Source organism: Rosa chinensis, chromosome 2 (assembly GCF_002994745.2).
Source record: "Rosa chinensis cultivar Old Blush chromosome 2, RchiOBHm-V2, whole genome shotgun sequence".
Classification (NCBI taxonomy): Eukaryota; Viridiplantae; Streptophyta; class Magnoliopsida; order Rosales; family Rosaceae; genus Rosa; species Rosa chinensis.
The window spans coordinates 43,714,655-43,736,779 of NC_037089.1; the positions used below are offsets into that span (position 1 = coordinate 43,714,655).

Sequence of the window (22,125 nt, forward strand, 5' to 3'; positions counted from 1 at the left end):
CATCGAGTGATGCCTTAGAAGCGGCATTAACACACTTTGGGATGGATTTTTGTGAAGAAGGTACTATGGAGGCCATTGAGCACCTTGATTCTTATCTTTCTATGGGTAGACCGACACTTGAGGAGGATTATTACACAAGGCATGAGGCTAATGAGGTTCATACCTCTAACACTCATCTTTCCATTGATTCCTCTCCTCCGGTTGTAAGTTCAACCTCTATTGAGTTGAAGCTCCTTCCCTCACACTTGAAGTATGTATATATTGATGATGCATGCACTTTGCCTCTCATTATCTCTTCGAGTTTGTCACAAGAACAAGAGTCCATGCTTCTTGATGTTCTTCGGAGGCATAAGGGTGCTTTTGGGTGGAAGATTAGTGACATCAAGGGTTTGAGCCCCACTCTTTGCATGCATCATATTTACATGGAAGATGAAGCAAGACCAAGGAGGGAACTTCAAAGAAGATTGAACCCCAATATGTTAGAAGTGGTGAAGAATGAGATCATTAAGTTTCTTGATAATGGGATTATCTATTCTATTTCAGATTCTAAATGGGTCTCTCCAATAAAAGTGGTGCCTAAGAAAGGGGGAATGACGGTGATAGAAAACGAGAAGGGTGAGATGGTTCCACAAAGAGTTGCAAACACTTGGAGGGTTTGCATCGATTACCGCAAGTTGAATGCCGCCACAAGAAATGACCACTTCCCACTCCCTTTCATCGACCAAATGTTGGAAAGGCTTGCGAGGCATGCATATTATTGTTTTCTCGATGGCTATAGCGGATATAATCAAGTCCCTATCGCCCCCGAGGATCAGGAGAAGACGACTTTTACATGTCCATATGGGACCTTTGCTTACCGGAGGATGCCATTTGGGTTATGCAATGCACCGGCCACATTTCAAAGGTGTATGATGGCAATATTTAGTGACATGGTGGAGCGGTTTCTTGAAGTATTCATGGATGATTTCTCGGTCTTTGGTGACTCTTTTCATGCTTGCCTACACCACCTTTCTCTAGTGCTTCAAAGATGTGAAGAGACAAACCTTGTGCTCAATTGGGAGAAGTGTCATTTCATGGTTCAAGAAGGTATTGTGCTCGGTCATGTGATTTCTTCTAGAGGAATTGAAGTGGACAAAGCCAAAGTTGAGATTATTGAGAGATTGCCTCCACCTACATGTGTCAAAGCCGTGAGAAGCTTCCTAGGCCATGCCGGTTTCTATAGGAGGTTCATCAAAGACTTCTCCAAGATAAGTAAGCCTCTATGTGACCTTCTTGCTAAGGATGCTCCTTTCCTATTTGATGGTGCTTGCCTTATTGCCTTCGAGAAGATCAAAGAGTTGCTCACTAATGCACCTATCATTTGTGTACCGGATTGGTCACTTCCATTTGAGCTTATGTGTGATGCTAGTGATTTTGCTTTGGGCGCTGTTTTGGGTCAAAGAAGAGACAAGCTTCTTCATGCCATTTATTATGCAAGCCGCACTCTTAATGATGCTCAAGTGAACTATACTACTACCGAGAAGGAGTTGTTGGCTATTGTATTTGCATTGGAGAAATTTAGGAGCTACTTACTCGGTTCTAAAGTGATCGTGCACACGGACCATAGTGCTTTGAAATACTTGTTATCCAAGAATGATGCAAAGCCTCGGCTTATAAGGTGGATTCTACTTCTTCAAGAGTTTGACTTGGAAATTGTGGACAAGCCCGGCAAGGTGAATTTGGTTGCCGATCATCTCTCTAGACTTACTTGTGGAAGCGGCAATGAGGTACCTTTAGTTGATTCTTTTCCGGATGAGAAACTACTTTCTATTCAAGCAAAAGAGCTTCCTTGGTATGCACCTATTGTGAATTATATAGCTAGTGGTGGCAAGTCAATTCCTTGGAACTTTGATTTTCATGCAAGAAAGAGACTACAAAAGGAAGCAAGACACTACTATTGGGAAGATCCTTACCTTTTCAAGCAATGTAAAGACCAACTTGTGAGGAGATGCATTCCAGAAGATGAAGTTCAAAGTGTTCTTTCTTTTTGCCATAGTCATGCATGTGGTGGCCATCATGGAGGGAAAAGGACGGCACAAAAGGTGCTCACTTGTGGATTTTGGTGGCCTTCCCTATTTAAAGATGCTTATGAGTATGTGTCTTTGTGTGATCGATGTCAACGAGTTGGGAATCTCTCATCAAGGGACCAAATGCCTTTGAACAATATCTTTGAAGTTGAGTTGTTTGATGTTTGGGGCATTGACTTCATGGGTCCATTTCCTAGCTCCAATGGCAACTCATACATTCTAGTGGCGGTGGATTATGTTGGCAAGTGGGTGGAGGCCGAAGCCACAAGAACTAACGATCACAAGGTGGTGTTAAAGTTCCTTAAAGAGCACATCTTCACAAGATTTGGCACACCTAGAGCTATCATTAGCGATGGAGGCACTCATTTTGTGAACAAACCATTTGCGGCACTATTGAAGAAGTATGGGGTGAAGCAAAAAATATCCACTCCTTACCACCCTCAAACAAGCGGTCAAGTCGAGATCTCTAACCGCGAGATAAAGGGCATTCTAGAGAAAGTAGTGTCCACCACAAGGAAGGATTGGGCTAACAAATTGGATGATACCTTGTGGGCCTATCGGACCGCTTTCAAGACTCCCATTGGTATGTCTCCTTACTGTCTTGTTTATGGGAAAGCATGCCATTTACCGGTTGAATTAGAGCACAAGGCATATTGGGCTATCAAGTTTTTGAATTTTGAGATGAATAAGTGTGGTGAGAAGAGAAAGCTTGATCTTTGTGAGCTAGATGAGATTAGAATGGAGGCTTATGAGAATGCAAAGTTGTACAAAGAAAGAACAAAAGCTTTCCATGACCAAAAACTCAAGACTAAGCACTTGGAAGCTGGTCAATTAGTTCTTCTCTACAACTCAAGATTGAAATGGTTTCCGGGCAAGCTAAGATCAAGATGGATTGGACCATTTGAGCTCATTGAAGTATTCCCACATGGAGCGGTGACTTTGAAGAACTTGAGGAATGGTGATACGTTTAAGGTGAATGGGCATCGAGTCAAGACCTACTTGGGAAGTGCACCTAAGGATACTCATGAGGAGGTGAAGTTCTTTGTGGATCCTCCATCCATTTGAGGAAGCACTATGGACCTTGTTAATGTCCTTAAACTTAAACCCGTCTTGGAGGATTCCAAAAGAAATCAGAAATAATAAGGAAGTTAGAGCTTGAGATTTGAAAGGTGTAAAGTAGTCATGGGTTGCTTTGTTCAAAGCATAAGTGAGAGGTTCATTCGGTTCTTGATGCATGGAGCTTAACGGATGGCAAGTGCCCAATGGGGCCTTGTAAGGTTTTCACCATCGGAAATGTGCATTATGGAGCTAAATGGGGATCTTCAAAGAGTTTGCGCTTTCTAATCTCTCACTTTTATCTTTCCTAGCATGAATTGTTTGTTTAGTTGTTTAAGTGTTAGTATGTTGTGGTTTTGAGAAATTTGGATAGTTATTTCACCCTTGGTCCATGGATAAGACACAAAAGATTTATCTTTTATTGAAAGAATTATCCAAAGTTCAAGTGTGAGGTGGATACCCTTATTCTCTTTCCATTGTTTTAATGCTAGTCTTGGCCATTAATGATGCATGCTCCCCAAAATGTTGATAGGATCTTAATAGCTTCATTATACATTAAGGACTATATGATGTTTTAAGTGTGAGGTGCTTGTTTGGCCATTGTTAATTGTTAATAAATTGTGTTTACTAGCACTAGGAAGTTTTTATTTGGTCCTAAGCTTCGCACATGTTTCACAATTGTTCATAACGGCACATTGAGGACAATGTGTGATTTAAGTGTGAGGTGTAAGGCTAAGTAATTTCATTCCTAATCCTTTGTTTTCTTTTTATTTTCTTATTGAAAAATCCATAAAAATTAAAAAAAATTTCAAAAATTAAAAAAAATGTGTGTTTGCTTGCTTGCGTGGTCCAAAGATGAAACATCCCCCGATGATGAAACCGAACTTATGTCTAATTGGTTTGAGTGATTTTCAGCATGTTTAGCGATTGAAGATCAATGCTTATTTAATAAATGGATTTGGCATTTTGTGCTCACATGCATTTAAACTCATATTGCCTATATCATTTTAGATGCACTCATGTGGGAAAAGATAAGGACTAAATTTGTTAAAACTATCTATGCCTAATTATGTGAGATTTTGAGCTTAAGAGAGTGCGTACAAGTTTCAAATGCACTAATTCTTTCGTTGTGTGATCAATTCATTGTGCATGTAATCTAGAACTTGCTCCAAATCTTTCGAGACTTTATATCAAAAGCATGAGTTGTTATTGGGGAAGACCAAGGCATTAGGAATCCACCACGGCCAAATAGCTTTTGTCCTTAAAATGAAATCCATTAGTAAGCCAATTTGAGCCTATATAATATGTGTTAGCCATTTCATTTCTCCACCACCACAAATGTCTACCTTTTAAAATCTTAAACACTTTTCCTACCCTTTCTAAGTCAAGTGGTAAGCAATGTGAGTCCTATTGTTAGTTTGGTGCTTGTAAATGGGTTTGAGAAGTGTGCAAAAGAATAAGTGTGAGGTGGATAGAGTATTGTGTGCGTGAGCTACGGGTTGTAGCCAAAAAAAGAAAAGGGTGACCCTAGAAGCATGTTCAAAATATATTAAAAAAAAAAAATTATTCAAAGTCAATATGCACTAGGGTCACCAAAGAAAAGAAAATAGAAAATGAAAGAAAAAAAATAGAAAAAAGTGTTATGCAAAAATAGTGTGAGTGAAAAGAAAAAAAAAACATAAAAAGAGTGTGGGTGGTACAGAGGGGGAATAATAGTTTTTTGTAGTTTTTGGGTTTGTGGAAAAGAAAAGGAGGTTTTACAAAGCACTGAGAGCCAAAATAAAAAGAGACTCAACAAGAGAATTGCTTACTAGGAGGCTTAGAATTTGAACTTACCTTTCCCTTCATTTCTTTAACCCCTCACCTAAGCCCCATTACAACCTAAATAAAAGACCTTGTGACCCAAGAGAACTCATGCAATGATCATGTGGAGAAAAGATGGAAGAGCAAGCATATGGAAACCATGTCAATTGAATTGTTTTTGAGTGCAAACACTAACCATAAAACACTTGAGTGAAAATGAGTGATATCCATGTGAGTTTGATGGTTAGACAAATGCGGTTCATATTAATCCCACATGAATCATTTACGGTGGCACACATGGCATATGCATATACTTTGTTGAGCATGACTTTCCAAATCCAATTATTAGCTTTGCATTTCGAAAATTTAGTTTCTAAGCTTGCTTAATTGAAAGTCAAATCACTAAGTCATGGTTCTCTGAGGGAAAATGGTTAAACTCATCAAGGATGCAAGTGAGCCTTATAGTTTGTTCATGCTAGTTTAATTTATGTTTTTGCTTGAGGACAAGCAAAGTGTAAGTGTGAGGTATTTTGTTAGGTCCATAATTACCTACTAATTATTCTCCTAATCTTGCACTTTTGCTTAACCTTTGTGTTTATTTATATATATTTATTATGTTTTCCTTGTCATGCTAGGAAATGATGGAGAAGCTTGGAAATGCACTAAAAAGTCAACTTTAGCACATTTTCCTACTTCGGCTAGGAGAAACCGAGCTAGGCAAAGAAGGAGAAGTGGCAGACTGACCAAATGAACTTCAAATGAGTTGAAACTTTCCAGATCCATTCTAGACATCCTAAGAATAATTTCTTATGAAGAGTTCAAGATCTAGTTCGGAGTGGAAAGCCTTCAAAAGATCGGCACAATTTTCCGACTAAAAGACAAAAACTGCAAAACCGGACCTGTACGGATTCCGGCAGCATTTCCGGCCAAACCACGGCGAACTAAGCTCTGAAATTTTACCTGGATGATCTACACTCACGGAGGAACATTTTGTATGAAGAAGTCAAAGGCCAATTCCGAACTCTCGGTGGAGATTCAATTGAAGGAAGAAAGGAGACGAAAGTGCACAAACGGAGAAAAAAAGGGTCAACGGTGGTCAACGCCGGATTCCGGACATTTCCGGCCGAGTTGGCCGACCAAGAACAGTTGTGGAGAATAATGAAGAGCTGACTAGGGTTAGAGACTTTGGGTGGGAAGACTTTAGGTCTAGGTTATTTTGAAATTTAAAATTTGCAAGATGACAAATGATCTCATTCTTACACCTTACACATTTGTCTCCTATTTATTACCTTGTTCCCTCACACAATTACCCTTCTACCCTTACTTTTTCTTCTCCACCAAAATATCTATGGGCTTTCTAGGTCATTTCTATGTGGAGTCAAAAACTAGATCCACATTTTGTGCTTACACATTTGTCAATCACATCTCACCATTGATTCCTTTTGATCTCCACCCTTGATTTGAATTGCCTTGGCCTTTAAATAGCCCATTCTCTCTCCCCAAAACCGTTCACCCTTTTACTCCATCACTTTGCAACATCAAAATCTCTCTTTTCTCTAGTTCTAACATAGTTTCTCTCTAGCTTTTCATAGCTAGTTCATAGTTCTTTGATTTTGTGTAAGAGAGAGGTGTGTAGCCACTTGGGTTTCACCAAAACCGAAGTTTCTACACACTTTGATCAATCACTTCTCTTGTTTCTCACACATTCAAGCCTTGTTCTTACTTTGTTCTTGAGATTTTGTGGATTTGTATAGTGATTTGGGTTCTAGAAACCGAAATCCCTATACTTTGAAGCATTTCTCTTCTCATATAGCATCTAGGAGACAAGGGAGCCATCTTGTGCTTTTGGTTTGGCTCCAAAAAGAGTCAAACCCGTGGGTATATCACTTGTTCTCCACTCTTTGCTCTCTTTTATTTGTTATTTATGATGTTCATGGCTTGTAGTTGTGTAAATATGAGTTGTGAGTAGTTTAATTTGGGGCTAGGGCATAGCCTTAGCCAAACTTGTGCACAAAACAATGTAATCTTTATGCTCTTTGATGTTTATGCATGTTTTGAATCTTTTGGCTACTATACTTTAATGTGTCCTAAGTGTGTTCATAGATTTATCACCTAGAAGCATGCTTTAGGAAGTTAATGAATCGGAAACATGAACTTGATAAACTCTTGATTCCGTGAGCTTATGTAGCTAAATAGGTGGTGGCTTAGCTTATTCCTATGGGAAGAACTAAGTTGCTTGAATTTCTTACCTTGAAATTAAAGCATGATGTTGTGAGTTTAGGTTCCGGAAGAATTTAGGCTCATGGCACCATAGGCCATTTATAATCCGGAAGATTTGAATGGTATAAAGGTTGTGTAATTTAGCTTTGCTTTGGAAGAGATTGTTAAATTGCATGACTAGTTGGTTTCTTGGTAGCTTCATCAAAGCACTAAGGGGGAATTTATCAAAACATGTTGTTACATTAAATTTGGGTCACATTGTGTGCATGAGTAAGGCTAGGTGTGATGCCTAAGCCTCTATTTCTCTCTTATATCAAAATCTTTATTTTTTATTTGCATACTTTATTTTTGTGTATTTTTAATTTGTTCGCATAAAAATTAAAATCAATCAAGCCATTCACTACCATAATTGTTAATACCATCCTCATGATCTTTAGCTTCCAAAGGGCTAAGATTGTGACTTTGTAAAAAGGTAGATTGCATAATTTTTCTTGGCTTTCTTGCGGTAATCTAGCTAGGGTGGAGTTTCCCTCAATCCCTTGGGTACAATACTCTACACTTTCCCTTACTAAAACTTGACCTTCTACACTTGGAAGTAAGGAACATCGTACACAAATTTGCACACACTTTCATACTCAATGATGTCTCCAACAGCCGCCCAGTGTGATCGGCAAGTTATCGGACCCCAAGGGCTGTGTAATTTCTCCTGCGAAGCTGATTAGGGGTTCATGATCTGGGTGTGAGTTTCTTCCTCTCTTGGTTGAGGCCTTCGTAGTAGCTGCCGAACATGACGCTGACTGTTGTGCCGCTATCGACCAAGACCCTGTGGCATCGATAGTGGTTGACGACCATGGTGATTAGGAGTGGGTTGTTGTGGTGCTTCTAGATGGTATCCTCGCTGCGATGAAAGGCAATCGAGTTCCATTCGACCTAGGGGGTGTGGCAGCCATGGCTGAGTCCCAATATCTCTTGGCTCCGAGGGCATTGGCGTTTCTATGCATGGTGAGTCTCGGGTGTCCGTGGGGCGCCGTCGTGTAACGTTAGGATATGGCCGTAGACTTCAATGGCATTAGCACCAGTGGCGGGAGTGTGATAATGTGAGAGTTGGCCACTCTGAATGAGGTGCTCGATGGCATTTTTGAATGCCCAACAGATATTGGTGAGGTGGCCGGACTCCTCATGATATGTGCAATATTTACCGTTATCTAGCGGTTTGGATTGGCCGAGCTTGCGCTTTGGTGGGCGCTGGATGATGTTCTTGCGGTTATTCCAAATGTCCTCATAGGAAGCTGTTAGTGTGGTATAAATTTCGTATCGGGGTGCCGCGAATCACTAATCATCCCTATGTCGGCTGCCGCTATATGGTGCATTGCTATTTCGGCTGCTTGAGGAGTTGTATTTTGGCTTCTCAGGGCTCTTGCCATATTGCTTGTCCCTCCTATCTCTATAGCCTTGCCGCTCCCATGGCGCCCTGTCGTTTGGCTGGGCAGGTTTGTCTCAGTTGGTGTCTTTGTTCCTGATATCTGAGTTGGTTACTTGAGGAATGGTGACCGGGTGCGCATTGGTGTTGGTATCGCGGCCAAAGGTATTGTATTCGGCTTGAGCAAAGGCGATAGCGGCATCGAGGAGGTCACCATATGTTGCAGGGGGATTGGTGTTGATTTACAGCAAGAAGTATCCAGGCTGCAGTGCTTGTTTGAATGCCGATGCAGCTAGGGCCGGGTCGAGAGAGTGGAATTGAGTGGCCTACTTCTGCCATTGGCGAACAAAGTCTTGCAATCGCTCCTTTGGTCGTTGCTTGAGCCGAAATAGGTCAAGTGTTGTGCGATACCCACCGCCACACAGGATGAATCGTCGCAGGAACTTGTCTCCCAGTTCTTGGAAACTGTCAATGGAGTTGGTGGGTAGGTTAAGAACCAGCGCAAGGCCTCGTCCAGCAAAGTTTCCTCGAACGCATGGCAGGCCATGGCTTCGGTGTATTGGGTTCCGTGAAGTATAGATTGGAAGACTTCCAGATGGTGATATGGGTCTCGAGTCCCATTATATTTTTCTATCTTAAGGGGCTTGGCCTCTGGTGGTCGCTTCTCGGCATGTATTCGGGAGATGAATGGTCCTGTCTTTCCCTGAAAACCAGCTGTGCTTGGCTGCCAGCCTGCTCTGCTTTCGGTACTTTCCACTCGTGCCTGCAAAAAGGTGATGGCCTTGCTTATTTGGAGCAGGAGCTGAGTATTGGGATCGGGTGGAGGTATGTTGGCAGTCGAAGCCGTGTTTGCATCCGAGGTTCCCGCCGTGCAGGCACCGGTTGGGAAGGCGGTGCGGCTCCAAGTTGGCCTGGGAAGAAGAGGGAGGTCAGGTAGACCATCTGTGGGTTTGTGCTAGTGTGGCTATGCGTGGGGCCAGTGGGGCTCCCCGATGTTGGGTTCGAGGGCACGAAGGTGCCAGCGAGGCCGGTGGCGGGGTCCGCAATGAGGACCAGTCCTGGTGTGGGGGCACCGCCGATAGTCGATATCGGGGTCTCCTGCTGGTGGGCCTTGTCCAAGGTGTCGTCGCGCGTAACTCGCCTTTGGAGTGCTTCTCGTAGGGTGCGATTATGGTTGGTCATGTTTTCGACCTCCCGGCTGGCTTCCATGGCCGCTGCACGCTCGGCCTCGACCTGTGCATGTGTCTCCATGAGGTCGCGCATTCTATCTGTAGCCCTGTGGTTGGATTGGTGGACATGACTGATCCAGCTCGGCGTTTGGGCTTTGAAACTCGAGAGTGCGCTGGACCTCGCGGGTAGTTGTCTCCCAAGGCGGATCTTCGTTTCTGGTATCGGGATTACTGGTAGCCATCGATGTGTTGTCCTACCAACAAGGAGCGAGGGGAGTCCTTCTAGCGCCAAATGTTTTAAGGGTCTTGAGAGGAGTCTGGTCCAGCTGAACATAGGTTATATCGGTATGTATCTATTGCTATCGGTCTCTCTTATCTGCAAAACAGACGAAGGTCAGAGAGAAGACCGAGTGTGCAGGCCTTCGACACTTCGATGCCTAAGTCAGTGTCGGGTAAGATAATTATAATGGAAAGTGATAGTAAACAGTTACCTCTTTGGGTTGTTGGAGATGACCTTAATGTAGGAGATTTGTGGGAGCTTGGTTCCATTTCTTTAGGTGTGGAACGCTCGGGATCCTGATATTGCCTAATGGGTATCAGAACCCCCCAGCTGGGAGCTTATCTTACTGGCGTATTGGAGATACGAGTCTTGTGCTTCCGATACTTGTTCTTAGGAGGTATGCGCATACCAACAATAAGTGTTATTAATCTACTTTAATACCTCCCTGGACCTCAGAAAACTCCTTACAGCAGCAACTATGTCTCCTCCCACTATACTACAGAATTGTTGATAGAAGCAAGGTGCAAATCCATCTGGCCTAGGCTCCTTAGAAAGATGCCTTTGCTTAAATGCCCTCTAAACCTCCTCTTCAGAAACCTCCCTACTCAACTCCTCATTCATCTGTCTTGTAACCAGTCGTGGCAGCGAACTAATAACCTCCGGTAATTTGGGAGGAGAAGAAGAAGTGTCGAACAATTCCCTGAAGTAAAAAAGGACAATATTCTCCACATCCTCATCCTCTGACCTCCAAACCCCTTGTAGATCTCGTAAACCTTTAATCACCATCAAAGAGCCACAGAACCCTCGATCTTTGTTTCCAAAATACCTGCTCTTTTGAAGGAGCTCTTGGAGCTTCCATTCCAACTCCAACCTAGCGGATGTCGGTTGTGGGGATAGAGAGTTGTGAATTTGTATCCTTTGAAGCTCAAAAATTTGGCACTTGCTAGAGATCATGTGTGAGAGAGCTTCACTGACTAAGATGAAGAGATAGGGAGATGGGGATCTCCTTGTATTAAACCCTTAGCATGCTTGAAAATTGTTTCGGTCTTCCCACTCAAAATCATAGTTGAGATGCACTTTATAATCAAAGATAACCAAGAGGCATTGAACGCCATTTTAATCAAAACTGTTTCCAAGAAATTTCGCTTGACTCTATTGTAAGCTTTGTTCATCTCAAGCTTAACATCCCATTTCAAATTGGTTGATAGATTTCAAATGGTGGAAGACTGCATGTGTAATAACGACATTATCCTGAATCTGCCTATCCCCCATGAAAGTATTTTAGAAAGCCATGATCAAATTGGGGAATAGCAACTTAAGCCTAGTAGCAATCACCTTAGGTAAGACTTTGTAGGCATAGTTACATAGGTTGATGTGCTTGAAATTTCCAATTGCTTCAGGGAATGAGACTTTTAGTATAAGAACAATTTGAGTCTTATTGAAAGCTTTGAACAAATTTTCATAGTGAAGAAATCTAAAGCGGCATTTTAAACCACCTCATTGTCTCATAAAATTTAGTGTAAAAAAGACCTGAAAATCCATGTTCACGTTGAGACTTCAAGGAGATGATGAGCTGCAAGTTTGATTTCCTCAATGTCCACAGGCTTAAGTAGCTCAGTGTTCATATCAGTTGCTACAAAGGGTTACATACTCAAGCATTCTGACCAATCCCTTTGTCCTGAACTAGTAAATAGACTTTAAAAATGTCTTTCAAACTCATTTCTAATTTGGTATTCTTAGTCCAACCAGATATCTTCACCAATTTTGAGTTCAAGGACTATTGTTTTGTCTTAAGCAAAGAGTCATGACATGGAAGAATTTTGAGTTTTTATCACCACTACCAACCAATTAATTCTTGAGCATTGCATCAAGAATTTTTCTTCCCTATCTCATACATCATTGAGCTCAATGATAATGGCATCCACAAGTGTGAGATACGAAGAACAATTCAGTATTGCTTGGACTGTTTTAAACTTCATCATTAAATTATCAATTACTGTCCGTTTATTTTCAAACTTCTCCTTTCTTCACTTCAACAACTCATAGTTACAATTTTTTAACTTTTTTTCCCACTCCAAGCAATTTTGTCCCCAGAACAACAATATCCCAACGCTTTCTAACAATGACTATGCATTCTGGTCATCAACCCAATGATGCGGCTAAAATAGTCTCACAATTTAACCCTGCAAAATGTAGTTGTCAGTATAGGATAAGCAGGGATCGTTCAGTCCAGGGATTGTAGGGTACATCTTCACAAAAATGTCAATTAAAAAATAAAAGAATAAAATGGGGGTTTTGAGATTTGATTCCTAATATACTTAAAAATAAAAACAAAACAAATAAAACTATCTACTATGATCGACTTCCGTAACCTAGACCAATACCACTCGAAAATTACTAAGTGTAAAAAGAGAAAATCCATTTCAACATACTACAAAAACGTGCCCATCTTAAATGCTAGATAAGAGCCTAAATGAAAAGCTGTCACGGTCCAATCCATTTATCTGATCCGTTCTTCGAATCAACTCACACGTGCAAATTAACTATTACGCATAGCAATTAACACATAATTTCGAGAATCGTTTAATCATTAAAGCATGATTTTTACAACTCTTTAAAACTAATTACTACTTGTTTAACTTAGTGTTTTAACAAATAATAATTACTCTTGGCAAATTAAGCAAACACACAATAATACTTAGCGTTATTCTAGCATGCAAACTTATTAACTTAACTCTAAAAATTACCTAAACACGTAAAAAGGCACAAGATTGTAACATGTATCATCAAAGAATTCTCGAAATTAACTTAATAATAAACTGAAAATCTCAAAAATATTAATAAAAATATTCTGAAAATTTCTTGTCTCCAATTACACAACTCGCAAATCCAAACACACAAAACCGAAACAAAAATTATAAGTCGAGGCATAGTTACACTTTGAAGCTTTCCTTAGCGGCTTAACAACAAGGTGATGAACTCGTCTCTGCTATGGTGGTGGAGCGTCCTTGACTCAGCGCCTAAGAACTTCGTAGATTGATGGAAGGATGGATGTCACGGTCTTGTAGGTGATGGAAGTTTGAGGAGTGAATTGGGCATAAGTGATAGGCCAGGAAGTGATATTGGTCAGGAAGTGATACCCTTGGTGTGAAGAATGGCTGCTATTTATAGTGGAATTCTCCTTTCTTGTGATGCAATCATGGCCATTCATCTAGAGGTGATTTCTCCTCCAAATTTCCTTGATTTTCTCATGACAAAGTCTTGATTTTTCTGATCTCTTTTCCCCTTAATGACTCATGTATATTCCTTGAATAGTGACCATATACATCCCTTGTTCCTCTCCTTTGAATTGCACTAATTTCTTCTTGCAAGATTTGTGCCCACAATAAACTCCTATAGTCAAGAAAATAAGAAATTAATTAGAGTTATAATCAATAGGAAATAAGATAATTAAGATAATTAGGATAAATATTGAATAAAACACTCCCCTTTTATCTCCCCTTGAATTTCTCCTGATTTATGTGCTTCATCTTATCCTTCATGTTTCCTTGATTACATCACTCAAGAGTTCTTAATGGGATCGACTCTCTTTAAAACAAGAAAATCAGAAATAGGAAAGTTCAAAAGAAGAAAGTTCCCTAAAACAAAATAGGAAATATTTCCTAAAATGAAAGAGGAAAGTTTCTAAAATGACTTGTCCTTAATTTATGCTCATTTCGGTTCTTTTTCACCTCTTTTCTCCATTTCTGACCTAAAAACAGAAACTATGCTATAATTATTAATTTTAAGAGAGTAACTTAGCCAAATGAGGGAAAATACATATTAAACATGTCACACTTTGTGCTCCTATCACCCAATATGGTTCAAAGCGAAAAGGTTTAGCCCCCTTGGATTAGACTTCATGATGACTAGGCAATGATCGGATCTTGCAAAAGGGCCATGCATCACACAAGATTCTGGCCATGTTGTCACCCAACTTTCATTAAACAAGAATCTATCAATTCTTTCTTCGACTAATACAAGCCCTATCAACTTCATATCTCGATCATGACATGATTAGAGAGGGACCCATTAGAAATTGGGACACAAGCGCCACGTTGAAGACTTGACCAATCAAGTAAAGTCAATTGGAATTTTTTCAATGGCCAACTTAAGAAACCGAAATTGGGTCCATGACGACGTGATTAGAGAGGGACTCGCTCTGCTATCATGTTAAACAACTACAAGTGTGGATAGGATTCCTTCTTCATCATGAATTTTAAGCACCATCAAGTTGTTTAGGCTTTAACTCTGGGATTTCTCACCCTCTTTTCCCCTGTCCTCTTCCGGCTTGCCTAATTTAGCAAAGTGATGATAATTCAAGTGTGAAATTGGTTCATTCATTGTAAGGTAGTTAGTCTGAGGCTCGTGGCATTGATAATGGTGTACTAACTGTATATAATGATAACTTCTTTATGCATTGATAGTTTAAGCCTATACAGTATGAAACATGTTTGAAGTACTGGTATGGATTTAGGGATGACAAAAATTACAGCGGAGCAAATTAATATTAGATCTCTGCCTAATAGAGAAGTAATCTGAAGAAAATTAGAGAATGAGAACTCTCAATCCACATTTTCTAAAATTGGGATTGGGGTGGGGATGATATATCCACATCTTCATACCAACTCGACTATGTTTTATTTTTATTAAAAAAAAAATTTGTACACATTATTAATTTATTTATTTTTAGTGAAATGGGGGACGAAACTCTAAGAATTTACATCAAAGTAGCAAGGGGTCTTCTTCCCCTAACAAAATCATAACAAAAGTGGTTTAACTTTTTGTTTGTTGGAACTTCCTTTTACATGGAATAAGATTGAGATGACAAAAGATATATATTGTCATTATAGTTGTACTTGTACAGTATGAATTTATATGGTTTCAAATTTTATTTGTATGAGTAAAAAAAGAAGATGATGAGTTGAGTTTTTATTGAAGATCAGGACTGGTTTGGAGTTTAGGGAGGGAATGAGTTTAGGGAGGCAATGGGTTCGAAGAATGAATTCGAAGATGGAGATGGTATTATGATCCCCATTCCTAGCCTGTCTCATTTCCATTCATATATAGAGTCCACATACCATTGACTACAACTAATATGTGGGCTATAGAGTCGGTGCTAGCGTTAAATGCTTATCTTCCTAACATGCACTTTACGTACTGAATCAAAATCTTCAATGGTGCAAAATAGGAGGAGGAATTTTTATTTTATCCTAGTTAAGCAAATAAAAAGTTTATCATTATCAAAGGACTGTGAAATTCATACTCCTTATTTTACAATCCACACTTTTTGTTTCCTTTTAAGATACTTAAGTTTTGTCATTTTGTAGTATGGATTGAAAAATATATATGTGATGTTAAGATTCTGAAAAGGATAATTAACGCCCAATGGATCTGGGTTAGTTAAAACACCCAATGGTTCGTGCGTCTGCGATGCAGTGATTAGTCTGGCTATGCTGGGATACACTGCATGGGTGTGTGTGTTGGTTCTATTGTCGTCTTCCACTCAAAAAATAAAAAAAAGATTCTGAAAAGGAAAAATAGAGTGTGGATGTAAAATAATGTGTGTGAATTTCACTCCCCTTATAAAAAATGCATGTATAATTTATACAAGAAAAGTGCTCTCAACCAAAATATCTAAAAAAGAAGAAGTCCATTGTTTCCTAATGAGGGGTGAACTGAGGCCTAGACATGCTTGTTCCATATGTCAAAAGTTGGATATTGAGGAACTTTTAATAATTTGTATTTTCTAAACCGACAATAACTATTCCATCTCCATGAAAATCCTAGCCTTCTTTTTTCTTCTATCTATATTTCTCTTAATGCAAACCATTGGTTTGACCCTCAATGGTGTTGATATACATGGTGATGAAGGTGGTAGCCTCTATCACTCCTTAGGACGGTCAATGTCGTTGGTTTTTCCCAGGTTCCTTTCTCAACTATCAAGAATTAGTCCTGACGTTTATCACCTCCAATACTAACATCAAATTCTTGGAATTACATCCCGCAGTCCAATTCGAGATGTTGTTTCCATTCCATAGGCAACAACCTATTCTCCAAGATGACTATGTTGTTTCGGGAAGGGAGATTTAAAATGGGATCGTGGATATCACTCCTTTCAATTAGTGGGCTCAGGTTGTTGTTCACTCCGGCAATGAAACGATTTTTGGGTTCCAATTTTCTGTACACCATGAATCGAGGTGCATTGCTCGCCTTAGATTGGGTTGGGATTTTCCTATCTAGTTCAGACTAGTCCTGAAGATTCTCTTCAAAATGGAATTATATTCCATTGTTAATGGTGGTTTGCGAGATCTGAGTGTTCTGCTGATATGACTAGTGTGATTCCTTAGTTCAAGAAAGGTGGTGGCGCAAGTCGCTGGAGGACGGCTATGTTGATGTCATGCTAGGGTTACGTGGTGGGCTTAGGGACTTTGGATCTACTACTTGACCTTGGGCTGGAGATCAGATCTTTCTTGAGCCTGCCTCTCCATATCCCTCAAAATCTCCTTGCCCTAATCTTAAGGGTAAGGAGACGCTTATTATTTAATTTTCTACCTTTTTGCTTGTGCGTCCATACTATGATGTGCTTGTACACTCAATTGAGGAGATTTATCGAGCATGTACCACAATTAAGTGCATTAACAAATGAAATCTCCACAGAATGGACAAGATTCTTTTAATTGGAACTGGATTGGACCACATTGTTAAATTTTAGAAACAAACCCAACCCACACTATGCTTCGGGTCAATTTTTCAAGTTTTTTGGCCCAGCCCTAGCTAATGTTGGTCCAATAATATTTCTCTCTATTATCCGTTCAGCACTCTTTTTTTGCAAGAAAAAAAAAAAAAAAAAAAAACAAAGCTAACAGGCAAAAAGGCTAATGGGCTAATAATATTTTGGTCCGGGAAGTCAAAATTTGACAAAAGGCAGAACTTGGCGCATACTCCAGGCCCTTTATATCCCTCAAGCCCTCAAGCCCTCAAGCCGTAACCTGTAAACCCTAAACCCTGCACTCCCCCCTTTCGGGCCGATAATTTTGGTCCCATTCGCCGTCCTCTACCTCCCTGAAACTCCATTTTCCATCTTCAAGCAGCGTTGCTCGTCAATTTCCGGCAGTCCTATCTCAGGTATGCTGTGGTTCTCCAATTGTTTGTTTTCATTTTCCGATCCATTGGGTTTCTCTTTTCGTTGTTCGTGTTTTGATGTGGGGATCTGGCTAGATTTGGTGTTCTGCTTTAGAAGAAAGAAATCATTGTGGAGAACTGGCTAGAACTGAGAACTGAGAACAAGGTTTTCATTTCTTGTATTGTTCAATTGCTATAGAAGTTTTGTAAAAGCATGACTCTCAAGTCAAGACCGCTAATTTCTTTACCTAGTGGTCTCTCTGTACATGCCGTAGATTCGGTTTGAAATTGCTAGCTAATACATAAGTTGAATTATATATAGTTAGAAGTCCATAGATGTTTAATGCGAGCAGGCTGAAAATGAAACATTGCGTATGGTTATTTTTCGGGGAATATGTGTATTTGTTGTGATGATTTTTTTGAAGTGATTTGGGGAGAGTTGGGGTCGTACATTGTTTACATGAATTATGGACCTGGATTGAGGAGATTTTCTACTTGAGAATCAGATTGTTTGACTTGAGAATCAAATTGTCATTCTCATTGTTATTTTTTTGGTTTCTTTTGGATAAATTTGTCTATCTTACTGTCTTGTGGCAAGTTACTTGTCAGCGCAGGAGATAACTTTCTTTTCTCTTTTTGCCTATTAAATCAAATGACATTTTCTTTGCCTTTTTAGAAGATTGTATGAACATATAATTTCTTTACAAAGGGTAGAGATTCATGAATATAGAAACCGGCTATCTTTTTTCTTTGTACAAATAGTCTTCTTCAATTATACTCAGTAGGTGTTCACTTTGTTTCATGTCGTTAGTGCTCAGTGAGGGCTTCTTTCTTCCTCTTCATATTAATCTGGATAATGAAGGGATAGCTGAGTTGCCTGAAGTAGACAGTATTTTCCCTCTTTTTTTTTTGTTCCACTTGTGTCTTTGTCTTTTTGGGAATCACCGTAAAGCAGCAGCCAAACATAAGCCATGAACAAAAAATATAGTTTTGTACACACTGTAACAAATCCAACACTTTTGGCATGACACTTTACTTAATAAGTCTCCATCTTTTCTTCAGTTCCATACTTTTGTTCTGATAACTGCTTTCTGGTTAAAATATTTGAGATTTTTTAGTTATGGCTTGCCTTCTAACGGTTATTGGGTTGAGTAATATGAACTGCTCCCTCCTGTTGAGCTCTGTCCAGATTCAACTAATCCTGTCTAGGTTGCAGCTTCACTTTCTGCTTAAAATATGCTGTTTATTGAATGAGTAATATATTTAGTTGTGGTATTTTTTTTGTTTTATTACATTTTTTTTTCTCTTTAAATGTTATCAGGAAGGAGAACTATGAATTTCAAGAACGTTAAGGTTCCTAAGGTTCCAGGAGGTGGTGCAGCTTCTGCCTTGATTAAGGTGGGAATCATTGGTGGGCTTGGCTTGTATGGAGTTGCCAACAGTCTATACAACGTCGAGGGAGGGCATCGAGCCATTGTTTTCAACCGTATCATTGGTGTCAAAGACAAGGTTATTCTTCTGAAAATTTTTAACTCAACTTTTCCAATTGGATGTACATTATATATATGGTTTTTTTTTCCTTGGAAATGATAAATCATATGATTTTGCTGTATGACCTTATTTTTTGTGTATCCATAATTTATCGCTATACGACAACCATGTTGTCTATTCCTCTTGCTCAGTTCAAGTTATCTGTATTTCAACCATTGATGAATTGTATCTTTTATTTAATAGTTTTAAAGCATGTATTTCTTCTGGAGGTTCTTCTTCCATCCTAACAACTAGGTAGAGAACTACTGTCATGATGCATGGGGATTCAATATGTGATTTGAAACTTACCATACCTTTTCATTCAAAAAAAAAAAAAAAAAATTTGATATGCTTTTGACTCTTTGCATTTTGCACTCTAAAATTTATATCATTTGCTTCTTGATTAATTTAGTTGGTTTCTTAAGGTTATATATTTGCAGCAAGGTAGTGCAGGGTCATTTAAATCCTTAAATGTGTTAATCTGTTATTATCAGACCTGATTCAAGGCCTTATAATATCAGTTTTGATTTTCAGTAGCTCTATTTATACCTGTTATATGTTGTGAGACGCCTTCTGCATTTGTATCCCTATCAATGGCACAGCTGAGATCCTGATATCTTATATAAAAGTATTCAACAGATCAGAGAAATTGACTATGGTAATGGTATCCTCTTTTAGCAGAATATTATTTGATAAGTGGGCCTCAAACTTCCTAACAGAATTATGGTTATTGGTTAACCTCATTTATTTGCATGGTTCTCCGATGTCATGAGCTCTGAAGTTGCGTAGATAAAACTCAGGTCCTAGGATTCGAGTATTGATGTAATCAACCATTTGTCCAAGTACCAGTTTTATGTTGTTCTTCTCCAACATTAGATAAAAAGATTGTTAATGTTACTAATTTTTGAACTTCTGTTACTTGTGTTTAAAATTTTATAGTTCGTTCCTTCTTGCTTATACTTTTTTATTTATTAGAATTGAGTAAAGATGTTACATTGCATGTGTAGGTTTATCCGGAGGGGACACACCTTATCATCCCATGGTTTGAGAGGCCGGTTATTTATGATGTTCGTGCCCGACCTCATCTGGTGGAGAGCACTTCTGGCAGCCGTGATCTCCAAATGGTCAGTACAATTTGTTTTTTAATTTTCTTTTATTTTTGTTTATGTTATAAGGACTTTGACAACTTCACGGTTTGCTTTCAAATTATTTGGGCAATGTTGTAGCATATTACGGATTCAACTTTTGACAACTCTTTATCCCTATGTATCCATAATTTATCACAATCTCATGCATGATGTATTACGTGTGTGTGTGTCCTGCTATCACAATTTCATTTAGCCTTTATCTGGTTTGTAAAATGAGGATTGGCTCTATTTAATTTTTAATCTTAGCATAAGCTGTTCACCTGTAGCATTTAACACCAGCATCCAAGCCATGTCATCAAAACATGTCTTTAAATCAGCTAGTAGTCAAGTTGCTATTCATTTTGTGTTCTCTTATAATATGTTTGTGTTTTCATTGTGCTGTCAAGGTGAAAATCGGGCTTAGAGTTCTTACTCGTCCAATATCAGACCAGCTGCCTACAGTATATCGAACTCTTGGTGAGAATTATAATGAGAGAGTCCTTCCTTCCATCGTTCATGAAACTTTGAAGGCTGTTGTTGCACAGTATAATGCCAGCCAGCTCATTACTCAGAGAGAGGTAGGCGTCAAGGCTTGTTGTTTGACAGTCTAAATTTCGAGATTTAATTTAGTGTACATCAGTTAAGCCAATGGCAGTTACTGATAATCTGGATTTTGCTTTCTGCATGAATATCTATTTCCTGTTTACTCATGGAAGTTGTGCATATAATGGAGATAAAACACTAAAGGTTCCAAATCTTGCCTTAGTATTGATTGTAGTTGCTTGTTTCAGGCTGTTAGTAGGGAAATAAGGAAGATCTTGACTGAAAGGGCTACCAATTTCAACATTGCTCTGGATGATGTGTCAATTACCAGCCTTACTTTTGGGAGGGAGTTCACAGCTGCAATTGAGGCCAAACAGGTGGCTGCACAAGAAGCTGAGAGAGCTAAGTTTGTTGTGGAAAAGGCTGAGCAGGACAAGAGAAGTGCTATCATCAGAGCACAGGTGAGTTGGAAAGATTCTCAAATAGATAATATTTATTGATATTGAATTCATTTCAAGTTTACGACCATTGTGTCAATAGTATTAGTTCTAATACTGCCTGAGCAAGGTTCATGTTTAGAATTGATTGACTTTGAAGTTTATCCCAAGTTCTGTTTGGGAAGAATCCTCATATGGTACTTGAACTATTGTGGAATGCACATTTTGGTACCTAAACTTTCAAAACTACCTTGATCGTACCTAAACTATTGCTCCGTTTCTCCATATGGTACTTCCATCCAATTTGCCCTTAACTTTGCCTATGTGGCTCATTCTTATAGGATGACATTCATCTCCAAAAAAATAATCATAATAATAATTAATAGGCAAAGTTAACGGCAGATTGGATGAAAGTACTATATGGAGAAACGAAGCAATAGTTCAGGTACTACGAGGATAGTTTTGAAAGTTAAGGTACCAAAATGTGCATTGGACCATAGTTCAGGTACCATTTGAGAATTTTTCCCGTTCTGTTTTGTAACAACATGGTGGTCGTTTGGATCCTTATTGCCTGTATGAGAGCCAGAAGTGCCGTCGGTTAAAGTTGCCTTTTACTTAACAAGATTTTTTCATGGTGAACAGGGTGAGGCCACAAGTGCCAAGCTGATTGGTGAAGCTATTGCGAACAACCCGGCATTCATCACACTGAGGAAGATTGAAGCTGCTAGAGAAATAGCACATACCATGGCAAATTCATCAAACAAGGTTTACTTGAGTTCCGATGATCTGCTGCTGAACCTTCAGGACTTGAACTTGGACGTGAGCAAGAAGAAATAGACTGCAGGTTGAACATGTAATCATTTCATTCAGGTCGATAAATTGTGGAAATATTTGCTTTAAAAGTTGACCACTGGGGACCGTAATGGTACTGTTTTTTGTTAAACGCCAGTTGGCATGGCAAGTCGTGTCTGACGACATCTAATTCTGGCCGCTGGATGAAACTTTTAAGATGCAATCACGGTTAAGGAATATATCATCTCTTGTTTGTCACCTGCTTTCTAATTTTTAGTTTGTTTCAACTTTCAATTGGAAAAAATCTTGAAGGTGGAGAAAAAAATATATGCGGGTGTCATGGGTCTTTTTTTATAATGTTGCATATGGATACTTATATAATACAATAACCTACTATAAATGTTAGGAAAAAACGGCTAAAGTTATGAACGGTCTCTCTCTGGTTTAAGAGTAAGGCTGTTAAGGTATTTGTCGAGTCATAAGATACATGGGGAAATGATTATTTTACCTAAATTTGG

At 39.2% G+C, this 22,125-nt stretch overlaps 1 protein-coding gene across 1 annotated transcript; it reads left to right on the forward strand.

The window, feature by feature from the left end:
* Positions 1–17,023: 17,023 nt before the first annotated feature.
* On the forward strand, positions 17,024–21,865 carry LOC112190766 (prohibitin-1, mitochondrial). Its single transcript, XM_024330247.2, has 6 exons — positions 17,024–17,181; positions 18,500–18,687; positions 19,716–19,832; positions 20,243–20,413; positions 20,627–20,839; positions 21,458–21,865. Exons 2-6 carry the CDS (start codon positions 18,511–18,513, stop codon positions 21,650–21,652), a joined length of 873 nt encoding a protein of 290 aa, XP_024186015.1. The 5' UTR covers positions 17,024–17,181; positions 18,500–18,510; the 3' UTR covers positions 21,653–21,865.
* Positions 21,866–22,125: the final 260 nt, after the last annotated feature.

Excerpts from the sequence above, each read along its gene's own strand:
- LOC112190766 (XM_024330247.2), top strand. The coding sequence starts at position 18,511 with ATGAATTTCAAGAACGTTAAGGTTCCTAAGGTTCCAGGAGGTGGTGCA. Across the intron at positions 20,414-20,626 it reads AGCTCATTACTCAGAGAGAG|GCTGTTAGTAGGGAAATAAG; the intron begins GTAGGCGTCAAG and ends TGCTTGTTTCAG. Across the intron at positions 20,840-21,457 it reads GTGCTATCATCAGAGCACAG|GGTGAGGCCACAAGTGCCAA; the intron begins GTGAGTTGGAAA and ends CATGGTGAACAG.